This window comes from Centruroides vittatus, unplaced genomic scaffold, assembly GCF_030686945.1.
Source record: "Centruroides vittatus isolate TY-2023 unplaced genomic scaffold, ASM3068694v2 scaffold_654, whole genome shotgun sequence".
NCBI lineage: Eukaryota > Metazoa > Arthropoda > Arachnida > Scorpiones > Buthidae > Centruroides > Centruroides vittatus.
The window spans coordinates 380164-400446 of record NW_027122714.1 but is presented as its reverse complement, the minus strand read 5'-3'; the positions used below and the strand labels follow the sequence as shown (position 1 = coordinate 400446).

The 20283-nt window shown below is 29.5% G+C and overlaps 1 protein-coding gene across 4 annotated transcripts in view; it reads right to left on the bottom strand.

Annotated features, from left to right (window-relative positions):
- Positions 1-20283, bottom strand: part of Ctl2 (Choline transporter-like 2) — a 56747-nt gene that overhangs the window by 27154 nt on the left and 9310 nt on the right. For 3 of the 4 annotated variants that reach the window (XM_067287737.1, XM_067287735.1, XM_067287738.1), the window contains exons 2-6: positions 9346-9394; positions 7538-7611; positions 2040-2118; positions 1091-1172; positions 745-864 (exon numbers count right to left, since the gene is read on the bottom strand). In XM_067287737.1, the coding sequence (XP_067143838.1) occupies positions 745-864; positions 1091-1172; positions 2040-2118; positions 7538-7611; positions 9346-9394 (404 nt within the window). Of the gene's footprint in view, positions 1-744; positions 865-1090; positions 1173-2039; positions 2119-7537; positions 7612-9345; positions 9395-17192; positions 17306-20283 lie in introns of those variants that run through there. The other variant, XM_067287736.1, reaches the window with a different exon arrangement.

Below are 20283 nucleotides of genomic sequence, written 5' to 3'. Positions count from 1 at the left end.
CGGAACATTCAAAGTATGAGTATCCACCGTATATTATTAAGATTTCTGTGTTTGCTCATAATAAACATATAGGCCAAAAGCGTTAGCTTTTCCTTTCAAAAGAAGCAGCATGAACTCAAAATAAAAACTTTTCTCTTCTGTAGTAAAAATAGCAATTTAAATTCAGAAGATAATGTCTAATTTGTTGAAGGAAAGTTAATAAAATATTTCAAACAATTAAAACAGATTAATGAGCAAATAATATCAAAACTTCTTGCAATCTATTTGCAAAGATTCATTTATAATTCCATACGTTCAATAGTGTCACTATGGGTGTAGAACACACCAGGTACAACCAAACATTCTTCATAAGCCCAGCTTATATTTATCAATAGAAGTAACACTAAAACTCTATGCTAATTTACTTTTTGAACTTTCTAATGTGCTCCAAGTCAAACCCAAAATTATTACAAATTACAATAAAAAGATACAAAAAACATAACACAATTACAAAGATAAAAGTAAATAAATATAAAGATGTGTAGGCTTGCATATGATATTGAAATTTAAAAGATTGATTTTAATTATGATAGTTGTTAACATTATTACCATTATATCCAATAATGTACAGGAATTATGATTTACTAAATATTCAGTATGGTTTGGTACAAAAAAAATCCAGAAGTGACACCGTAAGTTACTGCACCAAGCAACACCAGTTCATATATTCAAGAACAATGTATAAATAAATAAATTTTGACTTACATCTTTCTTTGATTTGTCAACATCATACTTGCAAATCATTTTACGCTTTACTTCTTCTTCAATCGAACTTAAATCGGTCCAAACCGAAAAAGTAGAATTCGGACATCTCTCGACACAGACCTGCAGAGAGAAACTATTAAAATTATTTTCATCTAAAATTAAAGAAATTTAAGACAGCCTAATGACCAACTTTAAAAATATCATTAACAACATTACATTAAAATTACACAAAAACATTAACAAAATTCATTATTCCTAGAATTATTGGGTAACTAACATAAATCAGATGAAATGTCAAATTCATTATTTAAAATATTATTAGAGATACTCAAAACTAATTATTTACTTGAGTAGTGGGACATCCTGTGAAAAGAACTGTTGCTTTTGCACATTCCAGCAGATTAAAAAAGAAGAGATACGGTCTATTTCTGAAATTAAAAAGTTTCATTTTATTATTGTTTATAATTTTATTATATCAAACAATATATATTATTGGCAATAATGTAAAGTTAAAGTTTATTAAGTAACTGATATATCACTCGATCATACACAACCTTGTACAGAAAGAAAAATGCATTTACTAAACTGGAAGAAACTAACATTTCTGATCATATATAATTCCCTTCATCTTCATATTTCTGTTTTATTTCCATTAGTATTTGTAAATGTTCAATTCTGCATCAATCTGATGAAGATTATTAAATATGACAAATTTTTGGACTTCAGTTTTTTTGTGGTTTAATAAACCTTTTTTGCTGATGAGAACAAAATTAATTAATTCTGGAAGCCAAATTAAATGTTATTTGTAAACATTTGTTCTTTTATAAGATGATTGTCAGCTGTGAAAATTATCAAGTGCATTAGAACAAAAACATTTAAAAGAGAGAACTCTTTTGAACGTATTTGTTCTAACATACTCGTTAATTTTTACAGCCGATGTTGTTCTTATAAAAGAACAAATGTTTACGAATAACATTTAATTTGATTTCCAGGATAAAGAAATTTTTTCCTCATCTTTTTACAAATAAATTTGTTTGGTATTAAAAAAATTATCAAAAGTTAAACCTATTTAATTCTCAACAGATGTTCAGTAACATATAGATTTTCTTGGAGACTGAAAGCAAAATTATTCAGTGATTTATATATAGAAAGAATTTCACTAGTTGAATGATAGTAGTTTGTTTTGTGCCATATTTACGCTTTTTGATTTGCCAACAAACATTTATCTAACAGAAAATACAAAAATACTACACAAATTACTTGAGAAATTTTCAAAAAAGAAAAATAGCACTTACTCGAATTTTCCTCTGCCACAAATGTTTCCCTCACTATCTGTGGGATTAATTAAAAGATCTGGGTCACCTTGAGTAAAAGCTGAAAGTAAAAAATTTACAGACAAATTAAATATAGATGTATTTAATTTGCACGCACACAAAACAAAAAAAACCACCTATACGACAAACCACCTTAAAAAGTAAAATTTCTGTGCAAATCATAACAATTTGATTCTATTCTTCAGCAAAATAGAATTATGCTACATGAAGACGTACAATAGAAACTACTCTTTGGGCATCTTTACACAGCATTCATTTGTGTGCTGCACAACAGAATTAAACTACTCTTGTGAAAAAGTCACACTCAAAACTCAGAATTTATTATTTTAAACAATTTCAAATAAACCCAATGTATTATTGGGAAAACAAAGCCAGTTAGTCAATGACACAAAATGATGTAAATATTCTGAAACATGTCAAATATTTAACCCAAATGCTTAATTCTAAAATTTTATACAAAACATTTTGGTGTGTTTCATTTATTAATTTAATTAACTGACTTTTGTTTTTCAGCTGGATAATTGATTTTTGATAGTATGTATTTAAGACAGCAAACTAATGATCGGATTCTTTATTGGGCTATAAAGCTAAATAATTACTAAGCAATTTGGCAGGAGGAAGGCTGCCATCACTTGTTAAATATAACAATTGTAAATAAATAAATTAAAATACTCTGGAAGGTCTGGGTAATATAAATGGCAACACATCTGCACAGTAAGCAGGAGTTACAGGAGTTCCACTCCAGGCCGATCTTTTCTTCTGGGACATTCTAAAATTTAACTAATTTATTTATAATTATTAGATTTAACAAGAGATGGCAGCCAGCCTCCTGCCAAATTGCTTAGTAATCATTTAGCCTTATAGCCCAATAAAAAAATCTTGCTGGCTGTTTGGTATTTGAAATAATTATTAGGTTATTTGTATTTGTTATACATGTGAGATAAGAGATTTTAAACTTCTGTATTAAACCTCCAGCTTTTCAGTAATCAGAGAATAGTTTTAATATTTCTATAGAATATAATAAGTTAAAACAGTTTTTTATTATACTTTTCTACAAAGATTATAATGTAAACTTGAACCATCTTCATTGCTACACAATAAAATTTGATTAAAGAACCAAGCACTTTCGTTAAGTTTATCATTTAACATCTCCAAGATTTAGATTTAGAATATTCAATATTTTAAGTATAAAAATATTATGGAATAAAACAAACCAATGTAATTTACAGAATTGCAGTAGAACCCGCGATTATCCAAGGTAATGTGAATTAATGGTACCTCAGATAACCAAAAATTTGGATAATACAGACAGTCACAGACAATTCGGATTAAAAATCACAAACATAAAAGATTTATGTGGTATATTAAGCCTCTTTTTGTACTTAACAACATTTTTTTACATTATTAATTATGCAGCTGACATACATACAATAGTTTATCATTATAAAATCCAGCAACAAGTTGCTTAACTTCCCCGGCAACATTTAAAAGTTTGTGGTGCAATCTGTTATAAATAATTTTTAAATAAAATATCGTATTTTTAATTATTATAAAATGGCAAAAAGCTTAATTTTGAGGATAGGAACAGATTTTATAAAAAATTGTAAATGCTATTCATGAATAAAATCATCATTAACTCCAGCTCTACTGGAGATACGACAAACTTCCCTTTAATTACCCTACCCAGTCAACCTTTAACCGCCAAAATTTAATAGCATCAATCCCCTAATACACAAACCTCCCCGCAAGATTTCAGAAATTTTCGACAAAAAACATGGGAGTTAAGCTTCAAAGAGGATGAATAAAACCATGCCCCACACACTAGCATACATACTGTTAAGTACTGTACATACATGCCTGCATGAAAGAAATTGGCCACATACAAGACGTTTAGCTAGCAAAAAGAGAGGAAGGGAAAGGAGGAAGGAGGAGGGAGATGAGATAGATAGTAGAGAAAGGTAGGATCTGTCTGAACAGCATACATATGGCTACTATACCCTTTACGTCTGATGTTGGCGTGCAGTTTTTAGGCTGAAAGACCGTAGTCCCCCGAAGAATCTAAAAGAAAACCTGAGTGTAGCAAACACCAGTAATTGAGTGCCACCACAAATAGCTAAGTGTAGAAGTTAGTGCCAAGTGGCTGTTAGTAGGAAGACTTATATCTACTACTTTTTCATGCCATATCCAGTTATTCCTGACTTCACTAACCTGAGCTGGGTGCTCGCTGAAGGATTAGTGGTGCGCCAAGGTGTATCTTGGGGAAGTTAGTACCAGAGTAGCACCCCCCATTACCAGCTCAGTATAGAGGTGTTACACGAGGGAAATAATGCCTTCCAGGAGGTGTTTTAAGGGGAACTGGCCCCTATTCAGGTGTTACAGACGTGGAGAAAACCCAGAAAACTCCACGTGGCCAGCCCATCCAAGCGCGGCACGAACCCACGACTGAACACCCAGTGTTTAGTGACAGAACCGCTTGGCCACTGGTGGGCACACTTATATCTACTTAATTCTAATATAACTGAATGCAGGCACAAATCTTAATACTATTACCAGCTAGGCAGACAGTATGAAAACAAATGCAATGACAAACTAGACAAGATGAACAAACTGACAGAAGACAAACAAGCAAGACACCAATTTTTTATTTATTTATTTTTTAAACATTTAACTTATTAACTAAACTAACCTACCATAACCTAGGATGAACTTAACCAGATGACTAAAGCTAACAAACCCTAATCTAACCTAACCTATCATAACCTAACTGGAAACCAAGCTGAGTCCCTAATCTAACTTACAACTAGGACTAACTTAAACTAACCAAATTTAGACTGAAAAGAAGACAGAAAATAAGAATTAAAATACAAAGGAAAGCTAATTGCCCTGGAATGAGTGCTCTCAAGAACCCCACTAAGGGATATCAATGCGAGTAGATGATGGAACATTGTACATGTGTGAATGAGTTGGTGCAGGTTGCAAAGCCAGTTGTACCCTTCAAGAATAGCAGATCTCATTAAACTATTGCTAATGTGATTGTACCTATTGCAGCAAAAAACTAAGTGAAGTGGTGTTTGGTCCTCCTGAATACCACAATTGCATCGTGGAGTGTCCCAAAGGTTAAATCTATGCAAGTATTGCTTAAAGTTGCAGTGTCCTGTAAGTAGCTGAGTGAGGGTGTAACTTGGGTAAAAGTGGCAAAGAATCTCAGTAGTGTCAACCTTGGGGATGAAAGTGTAGGTGAGCCTACCAGTGGTGTCATGGTCCCAGCTGTCTTGCCAGAGAATGAAGATTTGCTTCTCAACATGATTGTTGATGTACAACAAAGAATGTAACTGAAAGTACTAGTGACTGAAGACTTTGCAGCTTGTTTGGCAAGATAGTTGGCGGTCTCATTGCTGAAAATGCCTGCATGACCCAGGACCCGTTGGAAATCTATTCTAATTTTGTTGTCTAAGTGTCTAAGAATGGGGTGTAGATGGAAGAGTTTTAAGTGACTATCAGACTTTGCAATCCTGTGTAAAGCTACCCTACTGTCAGAATAAATGCAATACTGCAAGTAGTGTCTTTTGTTCTTCCTATGCCTAATGTGAATTAAGCTCATATAAATTGCTAAAGTTTCCACCTGTGCTATTGAGCAGTGTGTACCTAGACGGAAGCAAGTGTTGTGAAGCTCGCAGCCTAAGTCGGAGTAAACTACAAAAGCGGCACCCGCATAGTCACTCATCTTGGAACCATCAGTGTAAATCCTAAACATGGGATGATCACCTGGATCTTTGAAGTAAACATCAGGGGCAAGCTGACGAGAGGGGTGATAATCGTAAGTCAGGAGAGTATTTTTGTCAATGCTGAATTTTTTGATACCATCAATCAAGGTCAAATTGGAGGAATTTTACCTACTCTAAATCATTTTGCCACACACTAACATCCACACATGCAGGAAAAAACCCAATGTTTTTGCATTTCTCAAACTTTCAAGGTCCAGAGTCCAAAAATGTAAAAATTGTGGAGGGGGGCATTTTTAACTGATCTGTTATATATAACAGAATTAGTAATGTAAAATTGTATATTATAATTACATTTTAATACAAATGATTTGTCTCACATTGAAGTTAAATAATAAAAGGTAACAAAAACAAATCATTTTGTAACATGTTATTTTTTAAGCTTTCTTTATGAATTACACTAAGAAAAGTAGTGTATTCACTTACAAGTCTGCCTCAGATAATTGGAGTCCTATCGTATACAGAATCAAATGGCTTAATGATTAAAATAATACATATAATATAAAAATACATTAATTAAAATTCAGACTATGGCACTGTTAGTGTTATTAGTGCAAGCCAAGTGAAAATCCAGACTGAAATGCCGTGACATAAAATATAATTTTTTTAAAAATTATTTTACCACATTTTGTTTTACATATAGTTTTAGTTCAGTGGTGTAACCAAACTTTTTGACTGGTGGGCCAAATTGCACCTAAGTTGTAGGTAGGTAGACCACAAATATATTGTATATTCTATACATATAGATGATAGACTCTTCATAAGTGAAGTGTCAAATATGCTCTTGTGCCAGGTTTAGCTGGGGGTCATAGTTTGGGCACTGTTTTATTTAATTAACAATATAATATATGGAGTTATGTGGCTTTTATTTTGTTCCATAATTTTTGTATTTAAAAACATTCAATATGCTAAATTTAAATCCTGAAGAAGTCAGACAATGAAATTAACAATAGCACTTTGTTTCTGAATCAAATTTTATTTTATTGTGTAATGCTTGAAAATTGTTCCAGTTTATCTTACAGTTTGCTGATATTTTAGTAATTCTAAAAAGATTTGGGTTTGACTGTAATCCTTTGTGTTTTAATATTTCACTTCCTTTGTTAAATAATCAGTTCTTTCAAAGCAATTTACTTAGAGTAGTTTTTGAGTTTAATACAGAGAATTTATTTATTTAACTAACAAAATTTATTTATCTTAATATTAATTAATAAATTGTTATTTTTCAATACTTGTCATTTTGAACAAAAATATTTATCATTAATTTTGCGTCATTCAAAATTTTGTGTACATACTTCAACAATTTATAGACTAATGACCAATTTATATTTCTTCTTTTCAGATTGTTTTCAACCAGTAGAAACAATGGCAAATGAATATATCTTAGATGAAATAAAAGAAATTTGAAAATATTATATAGTTTGAGCATATGTGGATGGACAATGACAAAGTCACCTTACAATAGCTGAATTATATTCATCGATCGAATGATATTTTTCTGCATATTCATAAACTGCAAACTGTTGATGTCTATGGATAATTCTGACTCATCCTGTATTTAAATGCACAAAATGATAATAGAACATCTGTTATCTGCTATAATAATTTTATATGAGAATTTTATTCATTTAATAAAAATATTAAAAATCCAACAATTACAATATATAAATTCTCACTTACCAAATCCAGCAAGAGCAATCCATCCAATAATGAATATAAGAAATATTAAACAACAAGGAATGTCAGTACAGCTCCTTAATAACAACAATAATAATAAATTATCTTTTAATTTACTAATAAATCAAATCATGTAAAAATTTAATGATGAAATTATATAAAGATTTAAAAGATTTCTAATATGTTAAATGTTAAATGCAGTGGAAAGTAACTTTTGCAGTGGAAATGCACAGTAATTTTTCAGACACTCTGTACTTCATAATGTTAATGTTCATTCTGACAACTAAATTTTTATTGAAAGACTAGAGCAAACTTACAAAGTAGGATTGGTGATTAAAAATATTTTGGTATTTATTAGTTTGCAAATACAGTCAAACCTCACTACGAAGATATTTTGGAGACCAGGAATATAGTATGTTTATACACAGTTAATAGCAAGGTTGAGGCCAAAGTTTTAAATGCGAAAACGTGTATGTCAGACGTTCAGTGCTGCTTTCCTGTAAGCCTAGAAGTTTGACAATGGCATTTGGAAAGTCAGTGGAATCATGCTCAACATTCCAAACGCCATTGTCAAACTTCTAGGCTTACAGGAAAGCAGCACTGAACGTCTGACATACACGTTTTCGCATTTAAAACTTTGGCCTCAACCTTGCTATTAACTGTGTATAAACATACTATATTCCTGGTCTCCAAAATATCTTCGTAGTGAGGTTTGACTGTATTTGCAAACTAATAAATACCAAAATATTTTTAATCACCAATCCTACTTTGTAAGTTTGCTCTAGTCTTTCAATAAAAATTTAGTTGTCAGAATGAACATTAACATTATGAAGTACAGAGTGTCTGAAAAATTACTGTGCATTTCCACTGCAAAAGTTACTTTCCACTGCATTTAACTTTTCAGATACCCTGTATTACTAATCATTCTATCTTTCTGACATTGTGATCTTCAATCAAAGTTAATTTTATAAAATCCAAATGAATTCTAAATCAATTACTATTAATATTCATCAGCAGTTGCAAACCTTTTTTGACTTGCAAACCCATTGACAGCCTACTTTCCTAAGTTTTATTCCCCATTTTTGTTAAGTTTTATTTCACATGTTCATCAAACAGCACTGTCTTGGTCAATTATACAGCACTGCACAATTACATGTAAAAAAACTTTTTTAAAATCAAAAAAAAGGTTAGAGGAAGAACACATTTTTATTTAAAACTAAGCATCGAGTACCACGATGTCACCAAAGGCCTTGACATAGAATCTAAATATTCTTATAGTACATCCACCATTATTAATTTTTTTTTTTTATGTACCCCTAAACCACCAAACGCGATTCCCTTGGGGTATGGATACCCCAGTTGGAAATCATTGTTCTACCTGATTTAATTATCAAATCACTGTTTATTTAACTATGATAATTGTCAAACCATTAGCATTTTAGTATCACTGTTGAACTACTTGTTACAAGGTCCAAATTCTACATCATTACACCCCCTTAAATTTATTACTATAATATACTAAAAATATATATATTAATTCAAATGATAGATTTAAGATAATTTTTGTAATGATTTACTTTGTTATGTAGAAACCATTTACAAAATGAAAATATAGTACATGTGTATAACACAACTCAAAGTTATCTATGATTAAAAGACAATTTGAGGGTTCAAGTTATAGAAGGGAGCAAGTAATATGATTTTAAATTGCAATCATGAAGTAATGGTTGCTCCCATAGGTGCAAAATGAACAGCGGGGAGGGGAATTATGAAGCAGTATACATTTGCAAAAGTACAGTAATCATAATTACCTTTTCTCAAATGGTCCATGGAAGTTTGGGTCATATTTATATGGCGTACCTGTAAAAAGTAAATTAAAAAAAAATCAGCTTTATCTATAAACTGCATAAAATATGAATAGTTTCTACTGATTATCTTTATTTACTCTAGCATCATCATAAAATATCAAACAACCAATAACTTAAAGAGGAAACAATTTGTAAGTAAAAAATTAAATACAGGAACATGGCCAGCGTTATTCACATTTAATAAATATAAAATAGAAATACGACTTTACAAAGTTGGGACCTTGTCTTGTCTGTTACTTCTGCCATTCACACCATCAGCAGTCCTTTAAAGTTCACAGTCTCTCGGAGACTACCTTTCTTTTGAGGCTACTGCCTCTGTAAAAGAATGTAAAACAGGTAAAAAGCGTCCTCTGGTGTTATTGCCGGAACGACGGAAGTAAAAGACAAGGTCCCAACTTTGTAAAGTCGTATTTCTATTTTATATTTAAGAAACAACTTGTATTGTTACAGTATCACACAGTTAATGTGGATCATCTGTCATTAGTAGCTGAAATATTATTTATCTATGAAACAACTCACATGATTAATATACAACTCTATTGATATGCAGCCACTGAGAATAAACAGCAATCAATAAATTCTCTCAAACAGATAAAATTCTATACATGACAGTGAATGTATAACTCAACTCACAGCCAATGGCACTAAAGGCTGAAGTGCATGAATAACAAACTTATTCTCTTAAGCAATATCAATGATCGATTCCAATAATCATCTAATTTGGCCTTCAACAATTGCAAGGTCTTGCTGCTTAAACTTGTAGTCTTTAATTTATACCCATACGTATCAACCTTGATGCAATACAGTAAGGACGGCAGTATGATCAACTTCTAATTCCTCAGATCATGCAAAGTATTCATTTTATAAGCTAAATGGACTCCAGAACCAAATGCAGTAAAACAACATATATCTTTGCAAATTCTGTATATTTTCAACCTTACTTCATCCCATATTATTAATGGTTGTATTTTAGCCAAATACATTTGAATGTATCAGTAAATTCAGCTATGGTGTATATATTCAATACATATTGCTTCTTGTGGCTGTTCTGTATCATTTTTTAAATCAATTTTTCTTTTAATTATTAAATAGAGAATGTCCAGTATTTAATCTTTTTAAGAAGTTTATAATTAAATACTTTAGAAATATAATTACATATAAAAAGGTCTCATTGGCATATCACTTTGTAAAAAATTTTCTATTTTTAAAGAAAAATTGACAGAAAAAATTAAATGTATAGTGAGACAATTTTATTGAAAAATCAATAATGGTTAAATTTAGAATTGTGTATGTTCAAATTTATAAATTATCACTCCTTTTTTATTACATTGATATTAAATGCATTCTATCAATCACACTTAGTAAAGTTTAAATGGCAATAAAACTTAAAGTAATCAATTCCTGCAAGAAATTGATTAATTTGATGATATTGTGCCAGAAACTGAAGCTATTAGCACATTCGATGCACTCGTTTTAGATTGCAATGGAAACAAATGAAACCGCACAGTACTACAATAAGATCACATCATATTTGCAGCAGTATGCGTATCTATTGTATATTTGTATCATATTTGGAAGTATTATGGAGTCAATTCAGATCAATATATCAATTTTTTTCTCATTTCAACTCTAATTTCTTATTTTTACTAGAAAATTTGAGACATCTTAAGGCATTTTCATATACTAAACAAGGGTAATAGAAGACTATATCACCTTCCATATATCAAGAAAGGTGATATAATTTAATATTCATGTAGAATAAACAGAAAATATACTCTCTTACATCTAAAAATAGTAGAAATATTTTAAAAAATACTCTTGTAGAAATGTTTATAGATAAATCCACTACAAAAAAAAAATTGAAAATTTCACTCAAAATCTTTTCTTCCAAAAATATTAATAATTAATAGATACTGTCCTTGTGAAACTTTAAATATTCTATTTATTAAAGGAAATGTCCTTTATGTTAATGAAATATTATTTATTCTATTAATTTTAAAATGTTACTTCCTTAATTTTGCTGATAGTTCACTGTACCAATGATCAATTTTTCAGTATCAAAATGTGTGCTATATATTTAGATATAGATATTAAGTAATGTAAATTGGTATATAATAATTTTTTTTTAGATTTATAGTAAGAAACATCCAGAAGAACTCAAAATTAATAAAAACATTTTCTTCTCTACAATTACATCCCTTGAATTAAAATAACCTTTAAAAAATACTTTTACTTGAAGGTTAATATACACAAATTTTAAAGAAAATTCCAGATAATTTATTTTGCATAATATTAGGCCATTAAGTCTGTTTAATTTGATTAATTGTATTTATTTCATCAGTCAGCAGAATAGAAAATATAGTAAATAATAAATTTTCATATTTAATATATAAAATTGTAACTTGGCATTAATTCACTTAGTCTCTTTTGTAGAAGAAAAATATGCTTTCACAAGATTTATAAAGACGGATTAATAAATAACCAGCCGAGGTAGCCAGCTGATGTTTTGGGAAGTTATTTATTGATCCACCCTTATTATCAAATTGTAACACAGTTTTTATTTATTTTTTTTTTTTGATGTACCAGTTGCAGTTAAACATTTTTTCCTTACAGATAATCAACTGGTAAAATTTATATTGGATGCCAATAAGAAATGGTCTTTGACCTACATTTTATTGGCATCTGATACAAATTTTTCATGAAATATTCATCACAAAACTCATCTTTTATTAAAATTTTAAGCACAAATAAAATAGTTACACATTTAAATTACATAAATTTCCTCTGTTCTGATTATTCATCTTTAAAAAAAAAAAAAAAAAAAAAAAAAATCGATAAAATAATGATGAAAATGAGTATTAGATCAATTTTTCTTTATTAGTAATTTACCAATAACCATTTAAAAGCACTTATTTATTTTTGAACTACTCCTTAATTTACCATATTCTAAACAATCTTTTCATACAGAAAAACTTGATCCTATCCTATATCATTCTTAAATGTTATTCTCTCATTATTATTATTGAAAACGGAAAAAGATATTTTATATTCAAATGGCAGTGTCCTAATTATTATTTAATTCAAATCAGACAGGAATTTTCCTTAACCAAGCCACGGCAGACAAAATAAACAAACACCTCGCATCTCCCATTAACTTTAAACATTTATGTAATTAATGAAATGCACTTCTTGTAACTGGTTATTATTGATGTTTCATCCATTAACTTAATTAGTTGCATTTTTGATGAGTTAATTTAGTTTTCTCTCAAAAAACACAGCATACAAACTGAAAAAAATTAACAAAAATGTAAACTGAGATCAAACCTTTAACAGCCAATAAAGAATTTAAAATCCTTTGCAACTACTTTTAGTAACCATTGGCAGGTTACAAATTTAAATTGAATATTCCTACAATTATTCTTTAAGGTTAAAGCTTTGGACATTAAATCCAAATCAAGATAAATTTCATATGGTTTTAGAAGAGTAAACTGAATATTTCTTACTTTTTCTATCATCTACTTATCATAACAATTAAATAAAATCTATCTGTAACATATAATCAAACCTTTACAAAACAATCCATAAAACTTGCAAAAATTTACTGTGTAAAAGCAAAATATACTAAGACAATCCAATCCAAATCAAATATTACAAAATATATCTTTAAATTAACAAAATTATGAAATTGTAAAAATCTGTTTAAAAATTACAATTGAAAATAATATAATTTAAAAAGGGAATCCTTAAATAAAACTGTAGTTTATTAAAATTATTTCGGAACATTTTTTAAAAGTTTTACTTTAAAATTTTTAAAAACTATTGGAGAAATCAACAAGAAATCACTTTTACATTTAGTCCTGGATACTTTTAAGCTTTTATGCTCATCAGGGACAACAATTTATCTAAAGGGGATGGAGATCCTTTTATCTAAAGGAAACATTCCCAAAGGTGTTGCTCCGTTCCACGTTGAAGTGTCTGCTCTAATGTTTTACTTTGATAGAGTTTATAATACATATCTATTCTTATAGTATTCTATCAAATGGTGTGGTTTTCTTTATATTGCTTTAAAAATCAATTCTTTAAATATTTCTTCAAAAACATTGATGAGACGACATCGGTTAACTTCTTCAGATTTAACCTATGTTTTTTGTCTGGACCACATTTCATCAGAGACAAAAACTTCTGAGTGTTATCTTCGTTATTCTTTATTCGATATGCATTTTGGGTGCAAGATCTTTTTGTGCAACTTGCACCCCTCATCTACATTTCTGTTTTATGTTTAGACATACAGCTACATGGTGTTGATTATGTACAAAGTTTCAGTCAAGAAAGTCAGCTTTCAACTTGTTCTCTCATCCCTTGTGCTCCTTTAAGCTGTTTTGTATTTCTCTTTAATTCTACAAAACTATTTTTTTTCTTTTCTTTTTGGTGGTGTGACTTTATTGTAAATTCTTTTGAATAGTCAGCATTGTGGCAAAATGCCTTTTCAAACCCCCAATAACTTCATCTTTGCTTGCGACTAGAAGATTTGAGTTTTCTTCTTCATTTACGGCAGAAAATTTAAAATGGTAATAAAATTGCAAATTAATTTGACTAATCAGCCATACAGAAATATTGTCTGCATCAATACATTAAGATGGAGAAATGCTTATTTAATACTCTGCTAATTTGGATATTTTATTGTAAGCTTCAAATAATGCTATCACGTCAAAAAAAAAAAAAAAAGAAAAAAGCTGTACAAAGACTTGTTATGCAAACAAACCATCAGCAGTCACAAAATCACTATCATTAACTCCTTCCCTTTGGCAAAAATCCAGCTAGACCAGTGAGAAGCAATACACCTTTCTTTGTATTATTTTCTGTCTTAGATAATGCAAATGTTGTGAACTAAATCTATCAAATTGTTTTATAAAATCAATATTTAGCAATTAATTTCAAACTCAAACTATTATAGTTCCATTTGATTGTAAAATTAATCATTTCTTAGTTAAATACTACTGAATAAGAGTTAATACAATGATGAAAAACTTAATTATTTAACATCTAAAAAGGTTAAAATTTAAATTATATAATGATTGATCAGTAAAGTTCCAATAAGTTAATGCTGATGATGATGAAAGTCATTCACCAATTAAGCCCTTAATTTTGAGGTTTATTGGACAGATGAAATTCAAATCTCCAACTCTTAAAAGATAAACGAGTCGATAAAATTAAAACACATTATTTAATTTTTGCATAATTCTTTAATTCTATTAAATATGGCTTTATTGAAGCCATATAAAAGATTCTCCTCCTCATTTTCTGAGAAAAACTAATATCATAATTTTGTCTGTAGAGAACATAATAAAGACATTAATTTCGTATTAAACATAATAAAGAATTCTTAGATCTCTAGAGACTAAAATAGATGAAGATACTGACAAACAGAAAAATTATGACATTGCAACTCAAATTTGCTCATCAATATTAAATTAGATAAAAGAAATACTGACTAATGATATAAATGTTAAAATAATTAAATTTGATTAAACTTAAGCTTTCAATTTATTACATAAGCACACTATATGAAATTTCTGAAACAAGTTAAAATATTTATGAACTAATTTCTATAAACAAAATTTATAAATAAATCTTTTTTCATTTTATTCTACTGTTTTTACATCTCATTTTATTAATTTTACATAATTTTTAAGCTTGCATATTAAATTATAAACAAACTAGAAAGATGCAAGATTTGAATGTGAGAATCAATAGATAAATGCCAAATTTTAAAATCTAATTTGTAAGCATCGAAGACAAACACACAGGATTCTCCTTAATATCTTTTTAAAATACTGTACAATGTGACGTCAGGGTGAAATTACCGACATAATGTGCCAATGCAAGATATAAAGAGGTATGATGAATTCTCCATATACTAAGACCTCTTGGTTAACCCGGGTGTGTTGCCTGGTAAAGTACCCTCTATGTATGTGGCTATATCCTGATGGCAAGATAGAAGACCAACAGTCCAAATAATAAAGTTATTGGATATTTGGTTAAAATAAAGTGTTACGTACAAGAGGAACAGGATGAATAGACAAGTTTACCGAATAGGGAGCAATGTCGATACAGACATTCTACCCGTAGTATACATCTCATCTGTGTTGAACTCTAGGATAGATCAGTCTCTGTGGCACCCTGTCACTACAACATTACACATGTGAATGGTACTAATGTAAGAATTACATCTGAACTTTGGCAATTATTTTGAAGTTATGCCACTAGTTTACTACACAATCAATCATGTTTTGTTTCAGATAATACTAAATTTTAAAAATAAAAACACATTATCTTTTCATTTATTTGTTAATATTTATTTAATAATTACTACCAAATATTAGACTTATACATCCACTATTTCAAAATAAAACAATATATAATTTATGCATATTTATAGTTTTAAAAACTATTTAAATATATTTCATTATACACTAGTTTTCTGTTTCCATTACACAAAAAATAATCAGTTATTTTGCAATAAATTAATATAAAATTTCATGGAATTACTCATTTATACCCTATCCCACATTTACAAAACACAAGATATATTACACACACAAATCTGATTCAACAATTCTAAGTTTAAATAACTAATATTTTAATCTGGAGAAATTTTTCAATTTCATACACATTTACTTACTAAAAAGTACATATATAAAAATTTGGAATTTTATATACAAAGTAGTTTCTTTCTCTTATCTACCAATAAAAAAATAATCTAATAATATAATTAATTAAATTTACTGATTATTATATGTTTGACTTTGCAAGTGGTCGTTACAAATCAATGCACGTAACCTTCAATATGCCACTTCTTAAAGTCAATTTAAATTATATATAAAAAAGTCACAAAATGCCTTTTAACCAAGATAATTAATCGAATTGGAACTAATACTTTAAAAAGTTTTTAATTATTTATATATATGTTTAACAAGTTTTAATACAAATAAAATCTACACAAATTATCCCAAGACTCAATTGAATTGGTGACTTTATTAATTTACAAAATTTTAAATTAGCAATTTTTATTAAAAGTTTTATGTAATTTGTAACCACACTTATGTGATTTTACAACTTTTTATTTCTATTGCCTGCAATAAGATTTTTTAGTTGTATATTAATTTTTATGTTGATAAAATACATTTCAGGTTTGTTTTAAAATTATAATCCCTCTTCAGTTAGCATTCTTTTTGGAGAGTTTTAAAGTGAGGACAAGAACTCTGATAACTGTTTTACAGTATTAACAAAAAAAACAATTCTCTAATTTATATTGCTTTTAAATCGTAACTGTTACAACTGTTATGTAAGTTTCTTATCACTTATGTACTGATAAGACACAGTAAAAAAAAATTGTTTTTATTTATTTTATTCATTTATTCTTGTGGCTTTTGGAGGTCCATATTTATAACTAGATTGAATTCTATCTTATCTCCCTGAGAATTTAAACTTTTTCAATTAAAAAAAAAAACTTGAATTTTTAACATTAGAAAAAATAAATATAAATTAACATTAGTATTTTGTTCCAATCTGCTAGTTGGTAACAAAATTATCACCTTGATTAAAATAACTACATTCTTTTTTTTTTATAGCAAAATGTTTTGAATGAATCCTACTTTATATAGGTCACAGCAACAGAACAATTAAAATTAAACTTATATAAATTTTAAAAAATAGCATCAACAAAACATTTATAAGTAAATTTAGCAATTATAAGAAAATTATTTAACACAGGTTTTATAATTACTCACCAGTTTTAACCTTCCCCATAATCTACGGTCATAAGACAAACTAATACTACTGAAACAGCAACATATCCTGTTGTGCTATTACATCAAAATCAAATATAATTCTGAAAGCCAGGAAAGATAAGCATTCTTAATCAATGGAATCATCATGACATACAACCAATGACATCCACTTTATATATATATATAAACTTTAATTAACAGATAAAAAATTGAAATTATAAAATATAAAACATTTTTATAAAATTATAAAAGATGTAATTTAATACATATTTTTGTATATGGTAATTTAATATTTTCAGGATATTGTAATTTCCTGTATAAATTATAATTAAACAGTTTAAATGCACAAAAACTCAAAACAATTAACAATACTACAAATCATTAGTAAATATAATAAGTTATTACTAGAATCGTGCACAAGAATTAACTAATTTAACTAAATGCTGCTAAAAATTTTTTTGTTTTTTGAGGAACAAAGTATTAAATCAGTCAAACTGCTTTAATGAAATTATATTTTGTTGAAATTTTCAAAAAACTTTTCTGTTAATAGATGTCCAGGTTTATAAATCTTAGTAACGTCAAAAAGACAAGATGGATGTGGTGATGAGACTGCACATCTGTAGAGACACTGGAGCAAAATAGTCTCTTTATCATCTCAACTTTGTCTTTTTGACTTTGAACCCCACTTTGTCTTTAATTCATTATCATTACATTAACATCTCCAATTTGTCTTTCTTGATTCATTATCACTTCTGCTTTTTGACAAAAATGGAGAGGATAGACTATTTTGTTCCAATTTCTCTACACATCTGCAGTATCATCACCACATCCACACTTTTTTTTTGGTCTTTGCAATAATTCATAAACCTGGACGTTCGTTGAAACTAATTGTCACAATCTAGAAAGCAATTTTCAAATTATTTTTTTGCAATTAGCTAATAAAATTTTACTTAATTAACTGTTTTAAAACTTTGATGAATTTTTGATAAACAGCTAAATAATTTTATAAAATAATAACTGCTATATGAAGGGGAAAAAACAAACATAGAAGTACTGTACTCTAGTTCCTGCATATAATAAAAATATTTTATTTATAATTTCCACATCTGCAAGAGTCAATTACAGAGAGTCATTTACAATAACATCTTTGCTCTAACAAGAATGTAATTGTAATTAATGTTGAATAAATATTTTTAAACAATTATTAAAGAAAACATCAACACTTCAAAAATCCTCATTATAGATCTATGTATTATAAAGAATAGATTCAAACATGAATTATTAAATTTACTTTAAATGTAGATTTACTCCAAAATCCAACCATACAGATTAACATTTTTACTAAGGCAATGCAAAAAAGTTGAAATATCTGTATTTTGATTTATTTCAGAAATTATTAAACAGATTTTAAATAAATGAAAGATTAATTGCCAAGCTTCAAAATATACTTGGACTGAATTAGTTGTTAGATATTTTATCATCAATATTTACTTGTTAAATATTAGCTTTTTCTGATAATTAATGTATTATGAAACCCAAATTTAGCTTTATCAAAGCACATGCATTTAAATTAACTGCAATTTCTTCACAAATTAAAATTTGTGCATTCCAATAAAGCAAACTATGGTTTCTATCATAAAAACTGAAGTCTATTTTTTTTTTTTTTTTTTAAATAATATTTATCACTAGCAGCGTAAAAAATTTTACCCAAATTTAATTATGTAGGAGTCAAATTCTAATTTATTTATTTATTTTCAATTATAAATATTATATTGTGTCATCCAATATAAATCAAGTTTAAAACCATTCCATTATTACCATTCTTCTGTAGATGCAAACATTTTAATTCACAATACTAAATTATACAATATATTCCATTGTGATTATAATTATAGTATATTAAGTTTTAATTTTAATAAAAATTTAATGTAGGCCTATAAATGTTATGTGGGTGCCGGGAGGCGGACGGAGTCTCGTTCCTCCTTTTTGTTGGGCGTGACCAATACATCGGCTCCGAAAATCCCTTCCTGGGAAAGGGGAAGTGTCTCAATTACTCCCATTTTATTACCTGGCTGGCGATGTCCTCGGATGGTAGCGCTTACGATATTATCCGTCATGGGGGGAGTCGGCACGGTTCTATTAGAACCACTTCCTTTCCCTCTTCTACTTCTACCTGCCCCTGCGCTCCCTTTTTTGATCTGATGGCCGCAGTTACCTGGGCCCGTTCGCTAGTTCGCTTTAGTCTTTCCTGGTTACGCTCTGTCGTTAGGGTATCTTGTTCCTCCCCCGATTCTTCTCCGGACATCGTAGAGGTTAACAGCGTTACTACCGTACAAGGGGCTTTTAATCAATTCTCCTTTCTGTAAGTTGATAATAAAGCCCTTATCAGAGATCATATCTCTCCCGACAATACCGTCGCAGGGATACGTAACATCAATATCCACTAGACAACACGCAAAGGGGAACCGTAGGTCGCTGATTTTCGAAGGTAGGGTTTGCAATACCGTAAGTTTGAATGATATGACGCGGTAGCGCTTCGTAAATCGGTCTCTTTATTGTGGTCAACCTGTATCCTTTCCTTATGATTTTGGCAAAGGCCTTGGACAAAAGGGATACTTTAGCTCTCGGTATCTACCTGCACAATGGCCGGGCTCCCTCCTATATAACATTCAAAAGTGGCTTCGTTTCGCGTATCGGGATAAGTATTAGCATTTACCGATTGAGCCTTTGGCTTCCCAGATTGAAATTTTTGCTTTTTGTCCTTTTCAGGATGGTATCCGGCACGAGAGAGTTTCCATCAAGAACGGATCCCGGGCCGTTTCCGGATATTATAGAGAGATCGCCTACCTGAACGCTTTGCACCTTGCCTCTCCACTTGCTGGGTTTCTCCTCCCTAGCACGACCCCTATTGCTCTCATTGGTTTCGCGTCTTCTTGGGGCTTTGGTAGGCTCGATTTCGCTTTGCGTACGGGTCGGAGCATCACAATAATTATTACCTTGGCGATCGGAGGGATTCCGGTTTCGATAGGGTTGATTGTTCGGTCGGCTGGGCCCACGTCTAGGGTTGCCTGGCCGGTATCCTCCCCGCTGG